Below are 27,184 nucleotides of genomic sequence, written 5' to 3'. Positions count from 1 at the left end.
GAGCGGCCCCGCCCGACAGACACACCTCCCCTGAGGGCGGCACGGGTCACCCGGTCGTTCGCTGCTATTGGTCCCCTCTTCCAGTCGTCACCTCCTCCCTGTCTTCCCATTGGCCGGCTCCGCTAGTCTCTCCTCTCTTCCTTCTTTAGCTAACTGGCTCCTTCGACAGTGACGTCACCGCGCGGGCGCTCTCTGACTGGCCCGGCAGTAGAGCGGAAGCGCCGATTGGTCGCTTCTGCTGCCCTTCCGATGCCCGGCGCTCGCTTCCTGAGGCGGCGGCCCTCCCTCGCCCTGCTCGCCGACGCCTCCCGTGACCCGGGGCCGCTCCCGGCTGGCGCTGCCCGGCGCCGAGCTCCAGCCCGCGGCGGTGAGCGGCGCCCCGGGGGGGGACGGGTCCGACGCGGCGGCGACGGGGAGCTCCTGCAACCGGGGCGGGCCGGGGACGACCGGCCGGCCTGGGCCGCGAAGGCGCCGCGCTGAGAGCCGCCCCCCTGCCGCCTCGCAGGCCGGCTACCCGGGCGCAGGATGACCCCGACGCAGTGGGACTTCCCGGTGGAGCTGTGCTGCCGGCCCATGGCGTTTGTCACCCTCACCGGCTTGGACGTGGTATACAACGCCGTGCACCGGGCCGTGTGGGACGCCTTCTGCGCCAACCGGAGAGCCGACCGCGTCCCCATCTCCTTCAAAGTGCTCCCCGGCGACCACGAGTACCCCAAGTGCAGGACGAAGGTAGCGAGCGGCGGGTGCCCCGGCTGCTCCCCGCCCTGGCGGGCCCCGCCCCTCACGGGGTTCAAGCCCCTGCCCGCGTAGCAAAAGCCAGCGGCTGGCTCGGGGGGCGGGGTGCGGGAGTTGGTGGCTCCCTGAGGGCAAGGGCCGTAGCAAGGGGCCGGTCTGATCTGCCTGGTTTACAGGCAGCTGAGCAGCACTCGCAGTGCTTGCCGCTCGGGCGGACTTCTGCTGTCTCTTCCCCCGCTGTTGGAGGGGAAGCGTGGGAGCTTGAAGCCTGAGAAAAATTGTCAGGGCTAAGGGGAAGCTAAGGGCGTTGTGGCGGAGTGCTGTGGATGTGTAGGAAACCAGGGTGCCTTAGCTCATTAGCGAGAAGCAGAGAAGGCCAGTGTGACTTGCTTTTTAAAGTACTTGCTTTTACTCAGCATTAAGGTATACTTGTAAAATTTGAGCTTTAATGAAACCCAAAGTTTAACTCTGGAGAAACTAGATATTTGAAATTGGCATATTCTGAAAAAAATGTAAAGCCTTTAACTAAGTGAAATGCAGCAGAGAGAATCTCTCAGCTCTACTTTCTGCTTTGCAGCGGCAGTTAGGAAGCAATGTCAATGGGCTTAACCCTTGGAAAGCTACATAATTCTGTGATGCTGGTAAGGAACAAGAATCCTAACTGATTTCTCCTGGCTCTGTTTGAGAGCCTGTCAAGAGCCCCCTTTTAAAATAATCCTAATTTTTCATGAAAGTGTGTGAAACGTGCTTATAAACTTGACCTTTTTCTCCAGTCTACGTGGAATCTGCTGTTATTTGTTGCTGATATCTCAGGCATCAGGCCCTGATGCCAGGGAGTGAGGTGTATGTCTTACTCGATAGGAAGCAAGGGCTTGAGGGGAAGAACGTTAAAGGAAAGATGACAAACATATCCACAAGTGACAAGAATATAGAGGCTTCTCTGTATTCATCTTCTGCTATACGAAGAGGCTGGTAAATGGATTTGGTAGATTGCTTTAATAACCTCAATATTTTCAGAGGACGTCCTACGAATGGTATATTCCAAAAGGAATCCTGAAGACCGGTTGGATGAACAAACACCTGAATTTGGTTCCAGCACTTGTTGTGGTGTTCTATGAACTAGACTGGGATGAGCCGCAATGGAAAGAAAAACAGTCGGAATGTGCTACTCGAGTTGAAATTGTCAGGTAGAGTTTTTTCACTTGATTCATAACGTACTACAAGGTAATGGTAAATGTGAATTGCAGAATCCTTTTTGCATTCTAAAATATATAAATCTTTTTTCTTAGACACAAATTAAGGGAAGCTTGAACTTTGCTTTTTGAAGTACAACTGACAGCAAAGAAACTTTTTTTTTAATGGTTTATTTTTAAAAGTCATTTAAGTAAAAACAGCCCCTGAAATTTTGCTAGCTAAACTCAGCACAGTTGTTCTGTCCCATCTGAACAAAGAAGAGAACACAGCATTCTGTGGATGATGCAACATGTTGTTGTGTTTGGTTTTATTTCTTATATAGCGTTCTTCCAATGCTCCCATCTAGACTGAAATATCTTTTTGTCCTGATTATTCACAAATAAGAAGTGAAACCTTGACACCATGCCCTGTTGTTTTTATTTTAGGCAAAGTTTGCAGGGAAGAAATACAAAAGTTGCTGTGGTTTTGATTCAGAAAAAAACACCGTTACCTCCAGGTACTAGCAAACTGCACACAGTTGTGATGATCTCATTTTTCAGAAGGCCTGACAGACTGAGCTGACTATCGTTTCTGACATTATCTGCAGTTCTTAATATAATGTCACCTACATACATGACATGCATTGCGGCTGCAGGAAGGTATACAAATGGGAAGAGTGCTCAGGGCAGTTGACCCTAAACATTTGATACTTTTATCCTTAACTTCTTCCTCTTAAGTCCAAGTCCATCTTTCGATACGCAGTATCAAAAAATGGTATGTTAGTGTAGCACACATGACATGCCTCTTTGTAAGTAAGTTGTGTTTTAAACCTTGCTTGAGATCAGGAAGAGCTGTAAAAGCAATGAGAACTTAGAGGAAGGGTATTTGGTACCTACAGACGCCTTTTAGTGTAACTCAGTTTTAATCAATAAGATTTTGGAGTCAAGTGGAGCTGTGAAATTGGTATGTTTTAACCTTATGTTTCCGTAGAGCTGCTGCTTCAGCTGTAGCTGCATACTTTCTGGTGTCTGGCAAACCTTTTTTTTTTTGTTGTTGTTGTTGTTACACACCCCACACACACACACCCAGCCTCTACCTGCTATATGTGTTTGTCTTTTCTGGATGCTTTAGTAGTTTTCAAGACACAGGTTATTTAATTCTGTGAGGGAGATGAAAAATTTATGTCATACTTCTACCTTGTTGCTAGCTAAGCCACTCCTAGAAAGTTTCTGCAATGTGTTCTGCTGGATGAAGCACATAGTACTCTGAAAGAAGTAAGAAAGAATGTGGTCTCAGTTTTATGTGTATTAGATTTTTCCAATCCTTGTACTGGTCAAGCTTTTAGAGCTAGTTTGACATTGCAGCACTGCATACTGCTTACTTGTGCTTTCCTTGACTTCATTAGGGGAAGATGTTGTTGCATCAGAGAGGGCAGCAGCTTTATGCAATGCTTGTGATCTTTCTGGAAAATCCCTCTTTGTACTTCCACACACTGATCATCTTGTTGGTTATATTATAAGGTAAGTGACTGTAAAACACTATTTTGCTCTGTTTGCTAACGGAGGCGTTGAGAGAGTTGATAGGTTGGGATGACTACAATGTGGCATGCTGATTGTAGACCAGCAGTGAATGTTTTATCAGTTCACTGGAATTATTCAGGTTATTCTGCAACCTGATGAATTCCACACAGCTCCCCTTTCTCTGTGAGGCTGAGTGACGACTGTCAGAGATCTTGCTTTTGAAGAAACATTATTAGATATCCCAAGACGTTCCTTTTGTCAAGTCAGGTAGAGGCAAAGTGGGCTTTTCTACCTCTGCAGTGGTTTTGGCCCTGCTGGTTCTAAATAATTTTCCCTACAACTGTTTTGTTAGATGTAACACTGTATTAGCAGGTCTTTACTTCTGCGTTCCTCCCCCCCCCCCCCCCCCCACTTCCTGGCTGTATAGGTATCTCTCTATTTATGCTAAGTGTCATTTATCTGGTTGCAAATATTATGTCTTTGTCATTTTTTACGTTTCTTGTGCTTTCTGTTTTAATATTTACAGGGAATACAGCTTCAAATAAATTATGAAGGCCTTTCAAAAACAGAACAGGGAAAGGACAGTCTTGTGTAGACCTAAAAAGAAGGGCTCAAACTAAGGCAAATCATGGTTTATTAAGATTAGTTCTCATTTTTCCAGATATGCTTAGGGAGAGGAAGGGTCATGATCTGAGAGACTAATTCTTCCTTTTCTCACCCTGGTATTTATATACAAATAGTAAAGTTCTCAACATAAATCAGTGCTGTGTATCCACGCTGCTCATAAACAGCTACTAGAATGGATCATAATAAAGTAACTGTTACTTCTAGTTTTTCATATTTTGCTCAGTGCTGAAGAGGGAACGTTTACTGCATGTTAACTAGCGTAAGCCTTTGCAAACTGCGTATAGTTGCATTTTGGTATGTGATTTGCAACTGTCTCCAAGTTTGTGAAGATAAGGCTATATCATTAGGGATTAATAGCTCTTCATGCACATTTAAAAAAGTATGTTTGAGCGTATAATCATGTCAGAATTCCTGGTATTAATCTTTTTGTTTTGACATTTTTAATTGAGATGTCATAGTAGTAAAAGAGAATATTTTCTTTTTTTACCTTTCAGACTGGCTTGTCTTTTCTTATACAGCCGCAATATACTGCTAAAATAAGTATAATAGTTAGACTTTAATTTATCTTGTCTTCCTTTTGTGACTGAACTCATGGTTAACAGTTGCTGTCCATTGGTCTGTCCCGTTGTTTTGATTGCCATCCTCTCTGTGTGGCGAGCAGAACACAAGTTGTGATCTGCCTTAGTCAAAGTCTGCAGTGATCCCTTCTTGGCCAAATTACAGAACTGGTACTTCATCCTTTATTTCCTGTGTGCATCAGTGCTATTGAATGTATTCCTCTCCTGGATTCTGGTCTTGTTCTAGTTGATTTTACTCCTTACAATTTGATCATACAGCATATGCTTCTTAGATCCTCTTCAGCCTCATACTGTATTAAGTATTCTGGGCCTCTGCCTTTCTCTTCTCCCCCTGTGACTTGCCATTGGGCTATTTATCTTGCAAACACAAGTTTGACTGTTACCTCTGCAGCCCAGGTAGCTGTTGATGTTTGGACAGAATGATGAAACCTAGTCTGTGCCCTCATAATTTTATTTACTGCTATTTTTTCCTTCCCACTCCTCCCCCCCCAGTCTGACAAGTAAGATCTTGACCTGTTCAGACTTATCCCAGGAGCCTCTGCAAAATTTACTTGTTTTGACTGAGGCATCTCTCTACTCTCTGTTGTCTTGCAAAATCCTATCAGCTTATTTTCAGACTTTCTCATGTTAAATACTAGAGATTTTTGTATGAGAAATCAATCCATAAGGCACTTGAACCTACTTGTTCTACTTTGTGCCACCCCTGTGTAAGGCTTTGTGTGAAGAGTTTTTGTCTGCAAACTCTTACCCTGCATGGTAACTTAAAGAAGAGTTTAGTAATACCTCAAGCTTCTTTTGCCAACCTTAAAATAAGCATGGTTAAAAGTAACTTATTCTGAAGTTCTTCAAATTCTTTGTATGTGGGAAAAACTTAGTGAAACTTATGAGCAACTTTGTTGCAGGTTGGAAAATGCTTTCTATGAGCATGCACAAACTTACTATTATACAGAAATACGAAGAGTTAAATCTCATAAGGAGTTCTTGAACAAAACCACTCATCAGGTAATGTTACCCTATTTTTTTAAATACTATGCAAGTTATAGTGCATGTTAAAACATAAAAATAAGGGTTGTTTGTTGCTTAAACGTTTTTATTTCCCCCTTCCAACTTGAGATACCTTCTCCTAGTACAGAAAGTAAATCTGTTTTTATTTTCTGCAACTTAGTTTGATTTTGATTGGTTTTGTTCTTATGTTTATTTGTCGTCTTCACATCTTCCTTAGAGGAAGAGCCACAGGCCAAAAATGAAGTTCTCTGATGAAAAGAAAAAAAAAATTTTCTACATGGGTTAACCTATTTGAATGTGGTATCTTAACAAGTTGTGGGAAGTCCTTCCGTTAGAAGCTCAAAACTTAAACTTGCCCTTGATTTGGCTTTTAGCTCTTGCTTTTCAAATTGTTACGTGCTCAGACACACAACGTTCTGTTGCGATCGAGCTTCTCTCTCGTGCAAGCTGGGCTCCAAGTGGTGAGCTCTGAACGAACAATTGATACTGTTGGTGTAGAGATTTTGGGGTGTTACAAAGCCTCTCCCCTATTCTAGGGCGAAAGGCTTGGAATAGATTAAATCTGTTGAAAGATCACTGCTGTGTCCTGGTGGCAGAGAGAACTATTAGGAAACAGTTGCAAGTTGCATAGTCAGTTTTTCAAGTCAACTGCTATATTATGTAAACCTCTGAAATTATCACCTGTATCTGCTTTGTAGGTAATAGGTATGTTCAGATGTTTGTGAGTGATATACACTGGTTGTGTTTTGCAGCTTTTATTTGTTAGACACCAGTTCAAAATAGCATTCTTCAGTGAGCTGAAACAGGATACGCAGAATGCTCTCAAGTAAGACTCGTAATCTTCCCCCACCCTCTCTATGACAAATAACTGCTAAGCCATAGACTATGATAAATATTTTCCTGAATGCAAAATTATTTAAACATGTATGTAAGGGGTGAATTCTTCACTGGGAAGAACACTCTGATTGGAAGGCTGTTTTCTGCTCTCGGCAATCCTGTTCTTAGATTTTATTATCATCTATGATTTAATTCTAATAAAGTATTCCTGCTTAGAAATTACAGAACTGCCTATAATCTTGTGCATGAATTGAGGGCTCATGAAACAAACATGCTGGAAATCAAGACCATGGCAGGATTTATAAACTACAAGGTAACAAGTGTACTTCTAACCTTTGACAACCTTTACTTTAAAAAAAAAAAAACAAACAAAAAACTGATGCATCTTTAATGTGTAAAGGTTTAAAAGTTCCATTTTATATTGCTTTTAAGGAGATGGATTAGAAACAGCTGTCAGTGGAATACCAATTACACTCAGACTTGCAAAGACTCCTGAATTCCACACGAGAGAGAGATCCTTAGCTGAAGTTTGGGAGTATCTTGAAGGATTGGAGTTCATTTGAGATGCAGACTCATCTGCATCTCTAGATGCAGAGATGACTAGACTCTCTTTCACTCTCTGCAGGGGGAAGGAAAACAAGGGTTGCTTGTTCCTTGAATATTTTTGTCTTCTTGCAAAGCTTAAGCCAGTATAGTTCAGTTACTGCTTGTTAGGAGGAAGAAAGTAACTCTTTAAGAATCAGACCATACTTTTGTGGTCTTTTGGGGGCTTTTAGGTTAAAAAATAAAAAACCTGTCCCACCATTTACAACAATCCTGGACTTGGACTCCATCAAATTCCATTTGAGGACTGCAGGCTTCAAAGATAATGATCTTCCTAGTGGCTCTGTAGTTCCATCCTGAATTTGGCTGTGAGTTATGCACTCTTCCACTGATGATTTGAGGGAGAAGGGGAGGAAAAATAACATTAGATGAAGTAGAGGACCACATGGTTTCAGGTGTAGTACATTATAGTTTACATCTGTTTTTCTCCCTCTCTTTTCTATGCTATTTGACCTCTTCAGAAATATGTAAAACTAGTTTGCTTGGGGTTTTTTTTATGGGTGGCATTTTTGGTTTTTTTTTTTTAAAGCTAATCCTTAGCAGCCTAACACAGTTATTTTTCCTCTTATTTTGATTTCTTCTAGATCTGTCGCCTCTGTTTTCAGCATAATACTCCACTGGATGCAATTGCTCAGTTCAGGAAACATATTGACTTGTGCAAGAAAAAAATAGGAAGTGCAGAACTGGCTTTTGAACATGCTGCCTGGATGTCTAAACAGTATGTTTTTGCTTAGTAATGTTTCTGTTTTAGTTCCTACATAACCCTATGAAGTTCACTATTTTACTTGTCTAGGCAAGATGCAAATTCTGAGCTCTTTATCTAAGAAAGATACACTAGATCATAAAAATTGTATGCTCTCATTCTGTTTTGCATGGATTATTGACCACTTTTCACTGGGAATGAACAGGCTATGGCACAAATGCAGCCATAGAACTTAGGTGCAAAAGTTCAGAGAAGTATCATCTGTCTTAAGAATAACCAAAACTTTTAATTGAAATGTACCTTTCAGTTCAAATTGCTGTTCTGTACATAATCTTGGTTATGAATTTTTTTAATAGGTTTCAGGCTTTTGGTGACTTGTTCGATGAAGCGATTAAGCTGGGATTGACAGCAATTCAAACTCAGAATCCAGGTTTCTATTACCAGCAGGCAGCCTACTATGCACAGGAACGGAAACAACTAGCAAGTATGCTTTGTAACCATGATGTAAGTTGGGAGGGGAGAAAATGCTTTGCAAGTAACCAGATAGTAAATTAGCTAATGTTTTAATCTCAAATGGTAGTGGAATAATCTGTAATATGTGTAAATGAAATCCAAGGAAAGGATATGTGTTTTTCTGATGCTTACCAACATTACAAGTATTTGTTATGTATTGGAAAGGTTTACTCTGGAACAAATGTGTTAGTGTTTATTTTATTACAGATAATTCTGACATGTTTTTAAAATACTTATAAAAAAAAAAATGCTTTCTACATCTGGATACTTGAAAACTTACTGTTATGTTTTTTCCAGTATATTTCTCTATACGTGTACTGTATCTGGTGACTTACAGGAAGCAGAGAAACAGGAGCATTAGTATTAGAGTGTGTGTGTGGGGGTGGTGGTGGTGGTTGTTTTGGGTTTTTTTGACACTTGCCTGGCAGAAAGGGTTGCATGGAAAATCGATCTCTGCAGTTGATTAAACATACATGCTAATTATATGTAGCTACTCTCTAGCTGACATGTCCCAATTATTTTAAAATGTCTTTATTCCTATTGTTGCTATTTATTTGTTTTTCTTGGATTATCTTGTTAGGAAGTAGTTTTAAAAAGGATTACCCAGTTATTCTTTAACAGTATTTGAGACGAATGAAGGTGAATGAAGTAGAATGTCAGACTGAATTAATGAGAAATATTAAAATGTTTGGGTTTCCTGAAGTACTATTTTTATACAGGTGGCTGGAAAGGTTTTATGTTTTAAAGCAAATTTCTTCTTTTATGTCCATGTGTATTGGCGCATCAGATCACTTTTAATGCTTTAAAATGAAACACGAACCGTTTTTTACGTCTATGTTTGCTGAATTTACAGTCCTCTGTGATATATCCCAATCCGGATCCCCTGGAAACGCAAACTGGAGTGCTTGACTTCTATGGGCAAAGACCGTGGCGGCAGGGTATATTAAGTACGTTTCTGTGTCTTGTATCTGTGGAGTTCAGACAAACTTCTTTAGTTGCTGATCCTGCCAGCTGACTTAATGGGCATAAGCATATAATCCCTTTTCCACAGAGCCAGATGCAGAGCTGGGACCTCACTCTCTTGTTAGTTGGTACAACTTGAACAGGTGTCAACTGGAAGTGTTTGATCTCTATAACAAATAGAAAAAGGAACCTCAGGTTTATGCGGGATCAGGTCTTCAGCAAAGTCGCGTAGGCCATAGTGAAGCTCTGCTGCTGCTTTGTTTCTATTGCTGCCTAAGCTACCTGTAATCAGTGTGCTGCAGAAATGCCTGACTGCAGTGAAATGCATTATTCCTGGGAAGAGAAGTTGGAGAACTGGATACAGCAAAAGTAACGATGTCCCTGAATGCGACTGTTACAAATTCATCCTGCCATCCATACTGTATCTTGTCAACTGTAGACAGGAACTCGTGACTTTTTTTCTGAAAAAGCTTTTTGGATTTTGAAATGGATTGAGAGGATGCAATGACTAGATTTTAATCTAAGAAGGGAATTTGTGGTTTTCCTATTAAGGAGGATGTTTTCTCAGAAATTCAGACTTTGAATGTACAGCTTTGAGCTATGTGTGAATACACATGCAGTTCTGAGGTCTTCATTGTTGACTGTGGGTTTACTTCCCTTTCTCCCTCTCCATTTGGTCTCCTATTCTTTATTCTCTGCATATCCTTTGGGCTTTGCCACTTTATCACTGCCTACTTTTAAAGACTTTATTTCATTTACTGTAAATACAGTACCGTCTAACCTCTTATCTTCAAGTGTTACTGTTTTAAAATTAGTTAGAATCTAATGCCAAGGTTAAATAGTTTAAGATGAAGAGAAACTTTACCTGTTAATATATTCAGGTTTTTTGGTCCCAGCAAGAGTTTATAGTCTTTTAAAGCCCTATACAGTTCTCTGTATGATGGCGTTCTCTACTGCTGGAGAAGCATAAACTTGAATCCTTACTTGAGATCAGATAGGAAAAGGGCTACAAATCTGTCTTAACATAGGCACTTTAAATGTTAATAGATGCAGTCTAAAGACTAGGTCTTCTTACTGTGATTTGCTATTTTTGGGTAGCTTCAGATAACTTCTTTTAAACAAAAGGCAAGATATTTGTCCCAGAATTTCCCTTCTAGAACACAGAGGGTGGATGAGTTCTTAAAGCGATATATCTGTCTCCTAGGCAAAAGAATGTTTAAGAATTTGAGTGTGCTTGAGTTGGAGCTTGGATTGCACATAGCTCTCCACATAAATAGTTCGCTTTGGGTCTGGACAAAATTCCAATGTCATGGATTTTTCATTGTCTTATGCAGGCTTTGATCTTTCTGATCCTGAAAAGGAGAAGATGGGGATTTTATCCCTACAATTGAAAGAGAAAAATGTCCTTCACTCGGTAAGTTTTATTCTACAAAAAAAAGTTTTCTAACATTATCCTAATGTTTGCATATATAATGATATCGGTAATGGTTTTATCTGTTAGGAGCTAATAATCACTTTGTTGAGTAATGCTGTCGCGCAGTTCAAGAAATACAAATGTCCAAGAATGAAAAGTCATTTGAGTGAGTATAGATAATCGGATGCATTTTTTTAATTAATTTTGCAAAGACTTTCAGTATTGATCTGATACTTTTTTTTATCAGTGGTTCAAATGGGAGAAGAATATTACTACGCTGAAGATTATGCCAAAGCTTTGAAGTGAGTACCATCCATGATTGCTTCTTTCACATGCTATTCTTCTCACTAAGACCCCATGTCTTACTGCTATGGAATAATGTTGGAAGCTCATCTAAGATGCTCCTGGTACCTGGATTTGAAGGAAAAAGTGCAAGCTTTGGAGCCTATGAACTCCACTTATATCAAAGAAAGCAAAACAAATATGATGAGTCAGTTATTAGAGTAGAAAAACTTCCTGCTGTAAGCTGTTGTGGGGATTTGCCTTATTGGGCAAATATTATTTATTTCTAGCTCACTGATTGAGTACTGTCTGTCTCTTTCTCTCTCTCTCTCTCTCTCCCAGAAGTGATTTCTGAAACTTGCCTGCTACTGCAATGGGAATATAGTTACAGTTAATTACAGACTTTGTAGTTACAAAATTCAAAAAATATGGAAACGTAGCTGAATTTGATTTTTGTTTATATACCAGGGAATTAGCAAAAGGAATTATTTTTATTGGTGTAGTTTTCTGCTACTAATGACTAGAGCTACGAAAGCTTAGTGCTGAGGTAGAGCTACCATCTTTTCTGAAGGATGTGTCTTATGCTTAGTTTCTTAACTTTGTATTTTTAAGGGGAAATAGAGTCAAGGTCATGTTAAGTAGGAGTCCCACAATGTTTTCATTAATTAGGTTTCAAAGATCACGTGTTGTAAAGGGGGTATGTTTGAGGTAGAAGAGATGTGTTTACTGTTGTTACTAGCTTACTGGAAGCTACATGGAGGAGAAGATAGGCTAGGATAAGCAGATCAATTTGTATCAAGCCTAATTTTTATACGAACAAGCATTTCTTATTTATGTTTAGGTAGATTTTTCTGAAGTAGGCAGAAACTTTTGTCTTGAACAGTTGAACAGAGTTTAAAAAAATTAACTTCTCTGCTTTGCTAGCAATAGCAAACATTGCTCAGTATTAAAATCATATTAAGGTGGGCAGTTTTGCCTGGTAAAGATTGATGCATGTGTTCTTTGTAGCTCTTTGAAACCCTTCAAAGGGAGCAGGGGGATAGAAGGTAGGAGGGAAAAGAAACATCTCAGCTTAAGGAACATTAAAATTCTTCAATTTGAAAGGGGACTTTATTGTGGGGTTTTGAGTTGTTTTTCTTAAAACTTACCACATACTCAATAGTAAAGCATATTTTTAATGCAATGCTGGACTAAGACTCTTCTGTCCAGTTGCTGTTTTGCTAGTTCCTTATGTGAAGACAGGTAAGTTTTCCTGTTGTTCTCTTGTGAAAATTGTTCTAGCCTGAAATGGACAATTCATCAAATAAATGTGTTTCTTTACAATAATTTCATGCTGTTTTCAATAAATCATTGCCATATGTAAACAGTAGACTTTAGCATTTGTATTAGTGAAGATGAATTTTGTGTTAATGATACCAAATAAATGCGAGCTTCTAAGAAAATATTGGTGTGTCTAACTTGTTTTTCTCTCAATTTTACTGTGTTGCAGGCTTTTGGATTATGTTATGTGTGAATATCGCAGTGAAGGATGGTGGACTCTTCTCACTTCCATATTGACGACAGCTCTCAAATGTTCATATCTGATGGCCCAGCTAAAAGATTATATAACATACTCTTTAGAGCTACTGGGTAGAGGTATTCTTTTAAGAAATATACTCAGCCTATACAGAAAAATTAAAGTACATGTATTTGCAAGTCTGACAAATCATTGTCAGACAGTGCTTACAGTACTTCAAATGATTTGACTACAAAATAACCATATACCTGTGCTGAATTTTTACTACCTTCTCTCATATGCTGGAATCTGAATTTTCTTGCTCTTCTATTATAAAATTCATTGCATTCAAATAGGCTGTGTCAGGTTATCTGAGGCACAGAGCTTTGTTTGAGACTGTTCAAATAATGTAACAGGAACTTCCTGAGCTTTGGAATGGGGGAAGAATGTAATATAGCTAAAGGGGAAAAACATTTTTCCTAGTAAGTAACAAAGCTGGCACCGTTTTTCTGGACTTTGAAATCCCAAATACGCTTCTCAGTTTTTTTACTAGAACTCTGCTGATGGAATATGCAGGTGGTATGTTTTAGGGAAAGACTGTGACATAGGGTGGCTGCATAGTGATAATGCAAGCACTCTGCTTCATATAATGTCTGTTACTTGACATTGCAGAAATAATCCTTTTGTGCCCCAAATTGCTAACTAATACCACTATCAGGGTAGTGTGGTAAAAGTGGGTTTGCGTCTTCTGTTAGCTAGCCAGGCTACTCTGCTTTGTATTAAAGAATAACCAATGAGACAAACCCACCTTTCTTCATCAATTAGTCCTTTTTTCTTCCTGTCACCTTCTCTAGTTGTTGTTCCTAATACTATCCAAGCTTGCCTTTTGCATGTCCCAGACTTTTCTGGTTTCTACTGTTTCTTCTGTTTTTAAATGTAAACAACAAGAAGGTATAGGCATTATTCTCTTGGGGTTTTCCTCCAATAAATTATGAAACGCTTGTCCAACCGAAAAATATTTTACTTGGTTCCAGTGGAAGAGGAAACACTTAAAATGGGGGAAGTTCTGAAAACTGAATGAATCCTTCATTACTGGTAGATGGATGTTAGAATTTTTTCCCCCAGCATGTCTTTTTTGAAAGATGCAATCTAAAGGAAAGATAGTAAGAGGACACGCTTGTGTCTTGTAATCTTTGTTTTTGTTCTGTTTGCTAGCATCTACTCTTAAAGAAGATCAGAAATCTCGAATAGAAAAAAATCTGATAAAAGTTCTAATGGTAAGTAGCAAAACTCCTATTACCCTTTTAAATAATCTTAAGAGCAGTCAGTGTTTGGTAACCTTTTATTGTTATTTGTCATCTTCTATCTGGATACAGAATGAAAGCCCTGATCCTGAACCTGATTGTGACGCTGCTGCTGTGAAAGCATCACAAAAATTGTGGGCTGACCGTGTTTCCTTGGCAGGCAGTAATGTTTTTACAATAGAAGTCCAAGATTTTATACCATTTGGTAAGTAAGAAAGCAAACTTACACCAGATCATAAATTTTGATGTAGTTATCTCTTGAAAATAACTAATTAGGAAAAAATATAAAGTGTACGTTAAAGCCAACAACACTGAAACTCTTGTTTCAGCGCTGCTCTGTTCTTCATCTAACTCAGTAAGATAAGAAATCATGAGAGAAGCCAGCCATCTCCTATCCCCACTACAGATTACTAAAGAAGAATCCTTTGAGCATTGTGTCTGAGGGGGGAAAAAAAACCTCTGAACTTTCAGCTGAGGCTACCTACGCCTTTAAACATGGTAGAAGTAGTAAACCCTTGCTTTTTGAAAGACTTCTGCCACTCTGGCGTGCTTTGAAGTAGGATTCTGAAGAAGGAGGGCAGAATGTGTGCAAAGTAATACTCCCCATAGAAAGGGGGCATGAGTGAGCATTACCTACAAAAGAAGCGCATCTAAGTGTACAGGATTATTTTTTTCTGCTGGACTCCGCCTCTCCTCTTCTTTGCAAAGGTTTTGGTCAAGTGCTGAAAAAAGTGGCTTTCTGTGATAATGTTAGTAGCCAAATTTGTCCCGCTTGCATACAAACCGAAGTTTTAAGAGTATACACAGAACAATCCTTACCACAATTATTTCAAGAGTGTGCTTCTGGAATTTAACGTTGTAGTTTGATGTGTTTAACACCTACTTCTTGCTGTTTGGGTTTTTTTTTGTTTTTATTATTTTTTCTTTTTTTAATTCCAGTGCAGTGCAAAGCAAAATTTCTTGCTCCTAGTTTTCATGTTGATGTTCCTGTGCAGTTTGATGTATACTTGAGAGCTGATTGTCCTCATCCTATCAGGTTTTCTAAGCTCTGCATCAGTTTCAATAATCAGGTAACTATGTTCTATTTATCTCTGACCTAGTGATAGAAGCTTATTATAAGAATGGAATAATATCTAGTAGTGTTTTTAAACATAAAAAAATTCAAAAGTTCTTTTCAAAAAATCATGTTAATACTTAAGTTGGAAAGGTGTTTTTTCTTTTTGCGTTATCACTTTTGACAAGTATAATGATACTGTGATAAAACTCCCAAATGCAGTTTGATTAGTTTGTCTGTCCTATCTTTGTTTCTCTGTGAAGCTCTGTAAAGTTTCAGAAGGACCATTTTAATGTCTTATGTCTCTTGATGTTCTTGCATATAGTTTTATTAATTAATGTAATGGATATCTTGTGTCAAAGAACTGCGTTGTAATTACTTGCGAAGTCTAACTTCTATAGTGTGAAAAGTAGCAAGAACCCATATGGTTTGATTCAGTAACACGGAGCCTTAACACTTGCTGTATTACCGTTACTCTCTAAAGATGTCTTAAGTCTGGATTTATCAACTTTTTTCCCTACTCCTCCATTGTAGGATTACAACCAATACTGTGTGGTAGAAGAAGCCTATCAAAAAAATGATATTCTAGAACAGTCATCGCAAGGAACAATGTGCTTAGTCCCTGGCAAAACGAGAAAGTTCACTTTCAAATTTGTTGCAAAAACTGAAGATGTAGGAAAGAAGATTGAGGTTTGTCAAGTTGTTTTACACCTTTCTTACTGATGCTTACAAAGAACTTAAAACTACAAAGCTGCCTCTGATCTGGCACCAGTTACGAATGTCACTGCAGTTCAAAATGTTTGAATACTTGAAACTAAGTACCAAAAACGAGAGTAAGATTTTATTGACAATACCAAAGCAAAAAATTATCACAAACTTAAGTATTGCTTTGTTTGTTTGTTTTAAGTATGTGCAACACACACACAAAAAAAAGGGGGGGGGGGTAGTATAGCACTATGGGAGGGTAGGAAACTACAAAATACTACACTGCACACACATGAGCACAGATTCTTTTCCCACCACTGTTTCATTAAATGAAATCCTGGAGTGGTGAGGTGTCTTCAGTCTGCAAAGCTGCCAGAAGCTTTTTTGTGATATACAGGCACAATAAAGATGTGTATGTTGGAAAACTGTATTGTTACAGTAGGTGATCTGAAGACAAAGTTATCAGCATGTGTTCAAATTTGTGTCTATCAGATCACCTCTGTGGATTTGATCCTGGGAGGTGAATCTGGCCGATGTGTGATTCTGAACTGGCGTGGAGGAGGTGGAGATGCTGCCTCATCCCAAGAAGCATTGCAGGCAGCACGTTCCTTCAGGCGAAGACCTAAGCTTCCGGATAATGAAGTGCACTGGGACAGTTTGACTCTTCAGGCAAGCACTATGTGAGTAAAAACTTGAAAATATATATGATACATCATTGTGAGTCTCCTGCAAAGTCGTGGTCACTCTGCCTAGAAGAAGAAGAAAGACTTGTTGGGACTTCTTTAATATGAGCTTTTTAATGTCTTTGCTTAATTGGGGGTAAGATAGGTACTATCTTAATTCTTTAGGACTTTAGAGGCTCCAGATAGCTAGAAGTACAGAAAAAGCTTGCGCTGATCTCTGAGCCTACCAAGTATGCTTTAGTTCTCCCCTTCACCTAACTTTGCTAGACAGACTTTTCCCAGATTTTTGTGCAAACTAGGAGGTGTTATTGTTCTGTTACAAGAGCCATCACACTAACAAAGAATCCCTAAGAAACTGTATTGAAAAATAATTATTAATGAATAGGCTAACACTAATTTAGATGTATTCAAAAGAACTAAATCTGACTGCTGTTGGTGTGGGTGCTTTTTTCTTTCCTGGCAGAACATCTGAACTGTCAATGCTTATTACTGGGGTTCCAATCTGGTTATATAGAGTTGTTCCCATCATGTTGCTTTTCAGGAATTTCGCATCTCCTAGTGGAATAGGCCACCAGTCAGAACTCTCTTAAACAATAGGCTGTTTTAATCTCCTTCAAACTAGGCTTAAAAACTTGTTATTTAAGAAATGTACAGTAACTGTGTCTTTTCTCTTAAAGGATTATTTCTAGAGTGCCAAACATTTCTGTTCAGCTCCGTCATGAACCTCCTGCCCTGACTAATGAAATGTATTGTTTGATTGTGACAGTCCAGTCACATGAGGAGACAGTGGCCAAAGATGTTAAGCTTACAGCAGGTTTAAAGCCAGGTATTTGGGGTTATTTTCTTTTAATCCAGCAGTCTCCTAATTGACTCCTTGTTCTTGATGCAATGCAGAGAAATATAGTAAATGGCTCTCCTGCAGTAATTAAGAGCCAAACCAGAGTGAAGGTTGGGAACGATGAGATACTACTGGTAAGAACAAGAGCTAACAAACTCGTTCAGTTATGGTTATCTTAACCGCTGCTTGTCAGTAGTGTTTACGTGGGTGTTTTCAAAAGATAAGTCTTTACAAGTTTGAAAGAAAACATGGAGACTTTTGTATTCCTTCCTAACCTTTTATTTAATTTGCTCATAACTTAATTTTTCTTTTCCCAAGAGAGAGATCTTTTTCTTGCTGAGATGAAAGCATTAGACGTTAGACTAGACATTTATCTAGTGCTAGATAAATGTTTTCTAGGTATAGTCTTTCTGGGTTTTCTCCCCACACCCGCTTTTTTTCCCTGCTCTGGACAATGTGGTTTGGTTTTTAAACCACTTGAAATTTGGGGAGCAGTGGAGAACTGAGACAGTATTGCTTCAAATGAAAAGGAAAAATATTCTATGTCTAAGTCCTAGTTAGCTGTATATAGCTGCTGACAGTTTTCAATATGTGAAGTCCAAATGTTATACTTGGTACGCCTATTTATAGCAATTATCCTAAAAGGTAAAAATATTTTTAGGCCACTAGCATATAGAATGTAATATGTGCTGTGTACTCTGAAATAGAACCACATTCCCTATACGGTTGTATGGCTCATTAAAGTCAGTGGAGTGTTCTTTAAACTTATTTAATTGGATGTTTGGGCTTGGCTCCTAAAGCAGTGTTTAATAGTTGGTCTTGATTTTTACTTTTTTTCACCACTTGATCTTGACTCTTAACACGTGATATGCAATGTGGGCTTGCTGATTACATTAAAAGAACAATTGAAATTTGACATTTCATTTATAGGGAAGGTGATATATTTTCCACAGTTGCAACTCTTTGGCAAGATGTGGCTTGTTTTGCTTTGAAAACTATCCGACATGATTGCAGTAATGCCGTTGTTCTAGTCAACGTCTGACTGAAAAATGGTTTCATTTAACATCTATACACTTGTTTTTACGTATTTTCAACACAGATTTGAAAGAACAATTTTAAAAAGATGTAAAATCATTAAGCCATGCTCTTGAAAACAGAAGGATCACAGAACAGTGAAACTTCCTTTTTACTTCATATAGAGTACCAAGAAAAACTTGGATCACATAATCATGTTGTTGTGTTCTGTATGTGGTAGGGAACATCTAGATATGATTTCTGATTTTTGAGAATTTTTTTTTTTTTTGGCCTAAATAGATGAAACAAAAACATTGCAGGATGTGAACCCTCCGAGTTAGAAAACTTAAGGTGTTGTCAAATCTACCCTCTGCTGGTACTTTTGAAAGATTTCCTCAACCAAATGAACAATGTTAATTCCTCATGCATTGCTTTGAGATGAATATCGTACTATTTTTAGTTATTGCTTTCATGCTTCAGTGATATAAGCCTGTGTTGGGTATGAAGACTGTTTTTAATCCTAGGGCAAGATGCCAACCTGACTCAGAAAACTCAGGTGACTCTTCATGGAACAGATGCGTGTGATGACTCCTTTCCTGCACTGCTTCCTGATATCCCTGTAGGAGACTTGCAACCAGGGGAAAAGGTGAAAGCTTAAAACTTTCTTTCTATATCACACTTAAGAAAATGGGGATCAACTAATAAAAGATTCTCATAGAAGGACTTTTATGTTTACTTTCAGATATCTGAGTTGATAAATGGAATACTTATGGCATATTTTACCTATTGTTTACTTGTAGTTTAGTATTTCTTTAGCTATATCCCTTTTTGGACTGAATTTGGGAAAAAGGTATATTCTGGGACTGATGATACAGCTGGGAGATAAGAAATAAAATAAGGAGGCTAATTTTAACTGTTAATTAAATGCACTGCCTAATGGACAGTAGATAATAATAGTCAGCAAGTGTGATTCAGTGTGGTAGAGGATCAAATATGCAGATGTTGCACCAAACCGAAATTGTGACTAGTAAAGTAGAAGTCGGGTATATCATATATTACACAGTAATGGTTCTTTTCTTGTGCTGTTAAGTAACAGACGAGCATCAGTAGCAAAGCGACTGGAGCTGTGCTACTCTGATTAAAATCATTCACTGCATGATTAAGATCATGCGTTGTAGGAGATTCTTTATGGTCAAAATGATACCCATTCTACTATTGCCCTCTTGGACCAAGTAAGATGATTAACAAGTTTTGGACAGCTCTAGGCCTAATGAGTGTAGTTGAGGTATAGTTTGGCTCATACTACCTCCTTCATTTTGCAGCTGGAAAAACCAATATACATTCGTTGTGGAACAGTCGGTGCAAGAATGTTTCTGGTTTACATTTCTTACTTAATCAACACTACCGTTGAAGGGAAAGAAATCCTCTGCAAGTGTCACCGGGTAGGACGTAAAGATGCACCAATTGCTGGAGATACATTCATGAAACACAAGAAATATTCTCAATGTAAAGGCTGTAATTCCAACTCTCTTAGAAGCCTTTCTAGTAGATTAAAAAAATGCTAAATCAGCAATATGGTAGCCCAATTTACTTTGGTTTCGTAAGTATAATCAGAAGAAAAGTTTTCTATGTTTATTCTTAAATATCTTAAAGATACATTCTGCCCTGGGGAGGACTTAGTTAAAATGATGATTAAAAGTAACTTTACATTAGTAACCTTTGACATCAGTAGCCAGGTCTGAAACTGAATATAACTTTTTTTACCCTATTCTTCCCACCCCTTTCATTACCTATACAGGATGAAACTGTAACCATAGAAACGGTATTTCCTTTTGATGTTGCTGTCAAATTTGTCTCCACAAAGGTATGTTTTTGAAAAGTTGTTGATATTTTGGAATCGCACCACTTTCAATAGTCGCACCCTGTTTAGTTAGAAATAGCCAGATCTTGTGTCTGTCTTGACAGTTGGAGCACTTGGACAGAGTATTTGCAGATATACCATTTTTACTGATGACAGACATCCTGAGTGCCTCTCCTTGGCCTCTCACTATTGTAACCAGCCAGCTACAGCTGTCAGCTTCCATGACCCCAGTAGATCAACTGGAATCTTATGTGGAGAATGGTAAGTTTTCTTAGACTATGCGCTCTATTAGTAGGATACTTCTTGCATAAGTTGGGAGTAAGAAAGCAGGACACCTTAAACAGCATTTGCTTATCAAACTCTAAGTAGAAGAAAGCTGCTTAATACTATAGCTGCTTGCCAGAACACAACTTAGACCGCATATGCTTCAAAGAGTAGTTCTACTTCGGTAGATCAAGTAAATAGACTTGAATAACGGATGGTAACCAAAATTCTAAATATAACAGACGTAAGGGAAAGCACCTGAAAGTACTTCTGATATGCAACTTCTTAGATATCCACATGAAGATACCCAATATTTCCAGTGTTTATGGGCTACGTATACTTCCTGAAATGCAAACACTTTACCATGTGATAGAGGCAGCATCCAAAGGCTAAAGTGATCCATGTCCATGATTGCAGTCATGAAACTGAAAAACGTGAAGCTAGACAGGGTAGGCTGTAAAAAACAGTTAGAAGTAAGCATTTTTTTATACTAACACGGTTTAACTTAATGCTTAAATGTAAAAAAAAAAAAAAAAAAAAACCAAACCAAAAAAAACCTTACAGATCTCAACCTTTAGAGTGCAGTATGTTAGCTTTAAAGTCAAATAAGTGGAGTACTTAGCAGTATAGCTGATCCAAAATCTTCCAACAAAACATTGTCTTTGCATTTGTTGAGTCAGAGATGTGAAAATGTATGTATTCTATCAAAACTTGAAATAAAATGAGGCAATCTGGATGGCTGCCTGATGGTGGGGCAGCTGTCAACCCATGTCATCAAGGACTTGCAAGACTCTAGTTCCTCTGTAGATTCAAGGGTTACCTGGCAAACAGCAATTATTTCCCAGGTCCTTTCAGTCTTCAAACTATGAGATTTCATCTTCAGCTCTGGCACATTGTGCTTCATGACTTCTGGTTGATGCTCCTAAAGAGCTAACTGCCAGGAGGTATGAACCCCCTCAGATACCAGCTCTTCAGCTGTCCACCTTTTGATTGATTCCCCCCCCCCTTGTAAGACTTAAAGATTAATGACTGATTTTGAATGGCTGAAACATCTATTTTATTAGTACTTTTTTTTAATCACTCTCTAAGTGAAAAAGTAGGTGTTTTGTTGTTGGGTTTTTTTTTAGTTCATTCAACTGCAGGAAAAAATATAGAAGGAAAAAAGAGTGAAAACTCAAAGCCAGTAGATTTTTTTTTTTCTTGTGTTCCCTCTCTTCCCCACCTCTCATCCATTTGGGTGGGAGAGGAGAAATGTCTGTGTTCATCTTCATTTTAAAACATGAGAGACGTCTTGTGCTGAAGTCTTGGAATTTGCTGTGGGAGAAGTGTAGAATTTGAATTGATGGTTTTTTGCTTTTTTTGTGTGTGTATGAACTCTAAATTTGCAATGACTTGTTCTGCATGTACATGAAAGACCTCATAATGCCGTTCAGAAGGTAAACTGTCATATATTTATATATGTCACCCTTTCATGTATTGGGACACTTCACAATCTTTACTGAATTTATATATTATGTAGGTATACTTTGCAAAGCACTTCAGAGGCCTTTCTGGCTGAACACTTGTATTTGTCACATTGGATTTTTAGACTTGGTGGCTTCTGCAGTAATGATTACGCTTTGATTTTAAACAAAATCTTGCTGATAGTTGTTTTACAGACAGGTGAGAGTGCCAGTGAGTGCTTTTGCCTTCGATGTCCTCCAGTTACTAATGCTAGTGGAGTGGCAACTGGATGTTATATCATTTCCTGGAAGAGGTAAGTATCTCTTGGCCTGGGGAGAGGAAATAAGTTGGTTTGTTTTTATGGGTGATAGTGAGTTGGTGGGGCGTGTTTGTTTTGTGGGTTGTTTTGGGGGGGGGGGGGAGGGTGCAGCTTTTTTTGTTTCAGATCTTCCTGTAGCAAGCACTGTCTAGACTTTAGACCTTACTAATTAGTGCTTAGCTTGTTAGACTTTTGAATAAATACAAATTTCACTTAAGAGATAAATATTATGTGGTTATGGTTTTAACATTCCATGAAGCTTTCTTCTTTGTAAGATCTTAGGTCAATTACAAAGCTGTTTTGTCACCTTCTGCTCCCTGTTTTCTCCAGTCATGAAATACTTCACTTGAGAAGCCAAGTCAAAGGAATAGTTTTGCAATAGTGGGGAAAAAAACTTTTTAAATGGGAAAACTAACTGTTTTCCCACCCTAGGTTGTGGGTTTATGTATTCACTCAGTTTTCCAAGACAAATGTTGAGGTATATCTTCCTTCTAGTTTGCTTTTATTTAGTTTTAGAGCTGTTTAGTATTCTTACTTGCCTTTTGCGATTGTATCTCCATGCTATGGCACATTTTTTGCTCGCTTCAAACAATCCAATATAAGGATTGGGGTTTTTTCTTTCCACCACTGAAATTACTATATGTGACTAAACTAAAATTATAAGTGATGTTCTTTTGGTGTACTTACTTGATACTTTATGTTGTATAACTTTCAACATGGTCTGCGTTTGACTTTTTTCCTGCAGAAGTTCACCTGTGGAAAGTGTACCTGTTGTTAGTACAGTCGTCACTCTACCGCATGTGATTGTAGAGAGTATTCCCCTCCATGTTAATGCAGGTAATATTAATTTGGCAACACGTATGTCCCAATTAGAATTTTTAGGACTGCCAAAGTTTTTACAGCATCCAGAGCTTGCATTTACTGTAGCGAAAGACAGAAAACTGGTGCTGGATATTATGGAGCTAGTGAAAGAAACTATATCATTGCTTAGACTGCCTCAAGCCTTGCCCCTCCTTCCCCCCTTCAATTCAAGGGAAGAGCTGGAAGGTAGTTACACGAGTGCCGTTCTCTTAAAAGCTGTCAATGGATCGACCTGTGTAATGTGGCAGCACAGAGGCCAGAGTTACCTCTGCTGATGCTACCTTCCCAGTAGGTTTCTCTAGATGCCTATGGCAAGCATTGTTCATCCACCCACGCCCTGGCTGCATCCCAGGAAAGAAACAGCCTGGAGAATTGGAGCTGCTTGTGGGCAGGTGAACTGTTTCTCTTCTAGCACTTCACCTGCACAAGAGCAGAGGGGGAGTGGAGAGCTCACTGAACACGCAGAATTCCTATGCTTTCCTCAGTTCGGTTTCATTTGTAATGAGATTCTTCCGCCATCCTTTCCTGTTATATTTTGAAGGAGCTTCCTGACGGTATCTGATAAGGTTTTGGTAAGCTGAAAATACCTAGCAGCAACCAAAGTGAATTCCTACTTAGTATTCCTGAACAGTGTTAGCAGCTGGGGGGTTTGTAACTAGATGTTGAAGAAGTGTTACTGAAAAGCTGTAATGAAGTTGTGTTCTGTTCTTTAACCTTTTTTTCTGAAAAATCTTGTCAGAAATGCTTTAGATAACTAGTTATTGTATCTTTTTTCTTCAAAGCTTTCACTGCTCTCTGCAATAGACTAGACTTATTTTTTATGTATGGAACTTTAAAACATATTTTGTACTTTCTTTCCAAAGATCTGCCATCATTTGGTCGAGTCCGAGAATCCCTACCTGTCAGATATCACCTGCAAAATAAGACCAACTTAGTCCAGGATGTGGAGGTGTCAGTGGAACCCAGCGATGCCTTCATGTTCTCTGGCCTTAAACAGGTACAAAATTGTCACATCTACTGATCCTGCTGGCTTATCTGGTAGTGAAGAATGCGTTGATTAGACTTACACTGATGTGCGGAGAGGACAAACTCGTTTTTTAGATGTTTAAAGCATGGTAAATTCTGTCTGGAAGAACACATGGATGCAGACTCCATTTAAAGAAGGGCTAAATGGAAGCCTGACTAGGAGCCGTTTGTCATGTTGTTTACAGGTAGCGTGGTGCTTCAGTATAGAAGTAATAGTTTAACTAGAATAGGAAAATAGTCGCATTCTTTCCAACTTCAGAAAGTAAACAGTGTATAAATAGAAAGTAAACAGAGGACTGCTTTTGGTCACAGGACTTATCTATGTTTGTGGCTTTTCTTTTCTTTTTTTAAGATCCGATTAAGAATCCTTCCTGGCACACAGCAGGAAATGTTATATAACTTCTATCCTCTGATGGCTGGGTATCAGCAGTTACCATCTCTTCATGTTAACTTGCTGCGATTTCCAAACTTCACTAATCAGTTGCTCAGACGATTCATACCGACACATATTTTTGTAAAGGTAAGACTGTGAGAAGCGCTTTGTGTTTAAAGCCTCCCTGTGGGCCTGCCCAGTTTTTGGGGACTACCACCCCAGCTCTGTTCAAAGCTGAGTGTTTCTAAGCAGACTAAAATGGTCAGCTTGTAACAGAGTTATTTGCTTTGAAGAATCTTGGGTTGTGCATTGGTGTCGTCAGCCAAAATCCTTAGGAAACCTGTTTAAGTGCAACAGGTACTTGGTTACAATTAGATGAACTAGCTGAATGTGCTTAGCCTGTCCCTGTTATTCCATGTCTTACTCTGTAAAATGAGTTTTAAAGTTGTCTGTATTTTGAGTACAATGGAGTGAGCTAAATATAATGGAATACTTTAATACCATAATTTGTAGCACTCCTGAAAAAAAAGTGTTTGAGCAACCCATATGACTAGGTTCAGAAACACTGTGGCATCTCACACCTCCCTAAATAACTTCTAAAAACACATCCTCTCAGTGAATCGCTCAGTCTAGATTTTTTTCTTAAGTGGTACAACTGAAGACAATTCAATCATGTCATGAAAAATAGATCACAGGTTTCCTTTGACTTTTTAAGAATCATTTAAATCCAGTTGCCCAAACCAATGCTTTCTTGTTCCACTGCTGCTGTCTCCAGAATATTGTATTCACTTTAGTCAGACTCTTAGCAAGCAAAGAGCCTGAAGAGTTTGTTTATATGACTTGAGATGGACTTGTTCAGACATCTGTAATCCTGTTTCCAGGAAACAGGCCTGGCGTTCTTTCAATTTTGTTTTAGCCAAAAGAGATAGGCAGAACTTACTTTTTACATATGCTGTCAATCAGCGGCTCTTCTAGATTGGTTGTCAAGATGTCCTTCTAAGTCAGTACAAAAGGCTTGTTTTCCTCAAAAGCGTGGTGTTCTTAGTGCTCCTGTGGAATCTCTCAGGCTTCAGAATTCTTTGCTTTTGCTTTGGAGTTGTCAGGACCTCAAAAAAACCTTATTGTAAGGACGTCTTTTCTTCCTTAAAACTTCTTCTTTGCTCTCTCCCATATCTAGTGATTCTGCTTAAAATTCCTCCAAGAAACTGTCAGTCTCATTCCTGTTTTATGCATTGATAACTATCAGCTTTTTATACTGCAGTAATACTCAGAACTCTGATCAGCCAGGCCTTGTGCTAAGCTGTCCAAATGTGTACGGAGATGCTCTTGGCATTTAACAGGGCAGTTAAGGAGCTGAGGCCTCTACCAAGTATTCACTGGGCCAAACTGAAATTTCGGTTGGATATCCTCCATGTTTGTGCTACTACTGGAAACCATTAAAAGTAAGGATAGGCTTAATGCCACACTTGTGTACTAGAGCTGCATTGATCAACACAATGTACTGCAAAGTGAGTTTCATAACAGCCTTAGTATTTTGCCTTTTTTTTTAATTCTCTGTCTTTTTATTTTCTTAAAGCCTCAGGGTCGACAAGCAGATGATAACTCAATTGCAGCTGCATAACTTCGAGACCTGTACCTCTGCACTTAAAGAAAATGGGATGTTGCACAGAATATGTAAAACTCACTTTGGAGACACAGCTTTGATCAAACCATAAGAATTAAATTTTATTTTTAAATTGCAACTCTTAGCAGAACTAATGTTTAAAAAAAAAAACAAACCCACAAACAAAAAATGACTAGTGTTTCGTAGACTTTCTTTAAGGAATAAACATGGGGAAAACTTGATGCTTTATTTAACAGGAACATTCTTTTGAAGTTAACTTTGAATGTCAAACTCTTAAAAGTATTATTAAGGCATATTAAATGTCTTGAGTATTTAAGTGAAGAAATGCTAATTCATTTGACCAAAACCGAAAGATGTTTTTGTAATTAACAGTAAGTTGAAGTGCAAAGCTTGTACTTACTATTACTGAGATTTACAACATTGAAAATTACCATCCTTTACAGAAGGTTGTTCTGTGCCACTTGTGTGGAGGGCAGAACTGGGTGTGCAGTAGCACAGTAAACTACAAATGGTTACGTTGTACTATTGGAATTGAGCGGCTTACTAGTTCTTTAAAACTGTAAGTCTAAAAGGCACTATTTCTCCTGGGTAAGCCATACATCCGAATTTGAATTCACCAACAGCTAGTCTAGTGAACAGAGAGATTAATTCCTAACAGTTGGACTATCCAACCTGAAGCTGATATGATTTTTGGATTATTTTTACACGCACAGCTTGCAGATTAAAGGTATGTCTTGTTAGTCTCCTGCTGTGTGAATTTAAAAAATGGACATCCTACTGTTGTACAGCTCCGGATGAACTGGTGTTTAAAATACAGTAAATCATGTATATAAAAAAATGCATTGTGAAAACTTCAGTTGTTTAACTTTCTAAATAATTACATTTTGATTGCTTGGGAAATACCTTATTTATTGTCAAAGTGAAGCTCTAATAAACAGCTTGTAACAGAGTACTTCTGAAACTGTGTCCTTAATTGCATTGTTTTCACAGCTGTTGTTTCATAACTCTGGTCTGTCTTGTGGGCTGATACATTCACTTATGGCACTGAAGTCTAAAATAACAGCTGTACTACTTGGAGAAAAGCATTAGAGAAGCATGTAAACATTCCTTCCCGGTGAAAGGACTGTAGGCTAACTGGCAGTCCTGAAAAAATATGCGTGAGCATATACAGCTTTTCCATGGAGTGCAGATGTAGTTATATTATGAGTTTTTTCAGTGTATAGAGGAGGAAAAGAAGGCGACTGACAAACCATGCTGGGAAGAACAAATGAAACCTTCCTTATTCTTTGCTTAAATATCATGAACTAAGTGGCAGTCACGGAACAGGTATCGTATCTCTTTATTTAAGAGTGGAAAATGTATTTCAC

The 27,184-nt window shown here is 38.7% G+C and overlaps 1 protein-coding gene across 1 annotated transcript; it reads left to right on the top strand.

Annotated features, from left to right (window-relative positions):
• The first annotated feature begins 436 nt into the window (after positions 1 to 436).
• Positions 437 to 26,769, top strand: TRAPPC11 (trafficking protein particle complex subunit 11). Its single transcript, XM_076336450.1, has 29 exons — positions 437 to 729; positions 1,753 to 1,922; positions 2,355 to 2,425; positions 3,314 to 3,428; positions 5,536 to 5,635; positions 6,391 to 6,464; positions 6,692 to 6,788; positions 7,663 to 7,796; positions 8,138 to 8,285; positions 9,148 to 9,241; positions 10,592 to 10,671; positions 10,759 to 10,837; positions 10,919 to 10,973; positions 12,443 to 12,588; positions 13,664 to 13,725; positions 13,825 to 13,957; positions 14,692 to 14,822; positions 15,341 to 15,496; positions 16,004 to 16,191; positions 16,872 to 17,020; positions 18,571 to 18,692; positions 19,369 to 19,488; positions 19,845 to 19,910; positions 20,012 to 20,168; positions 21,819 to 21,927; positions 22,679 to 22,770; positions 23,658 to 23,791; positions 24,173 to 24,340; positions 25,770 to 26,769. The coding sequence occupies exons 1-29, from the start codon at positions 526 to 528 to the stop codon at positions 25,812 to 25,814; spliced, it is 3,399 nt and encodes a 1,132-aa protein (XP_076192565.1). The 5' UTR covers positions 437 to 525; the 3' UTR covers positions 25,815 to 26,769.
• Positions 26,770 to 27,184: the final 415 nt, after the last annotated feature.

The sequence above is a fragment of the Aptenodytes patagonicus genome, chromosome 4 (assembly GCF_965638725.1).
Source record: "Aptenodytes patagonicus chromosome 4, bAptPat1.pri.cur, whole genome shotgun sequence".
NCBI classification, from domain to species: Eukaryota; Metazoa; Chordata; class Aves; order Sphenisciformes; family Spheniscidae; genus Aptenodytes; species Aptenodytes patagonicus.
This window is presented reverse-complemented; position numbering and strand designations above follow the sequence as displayed.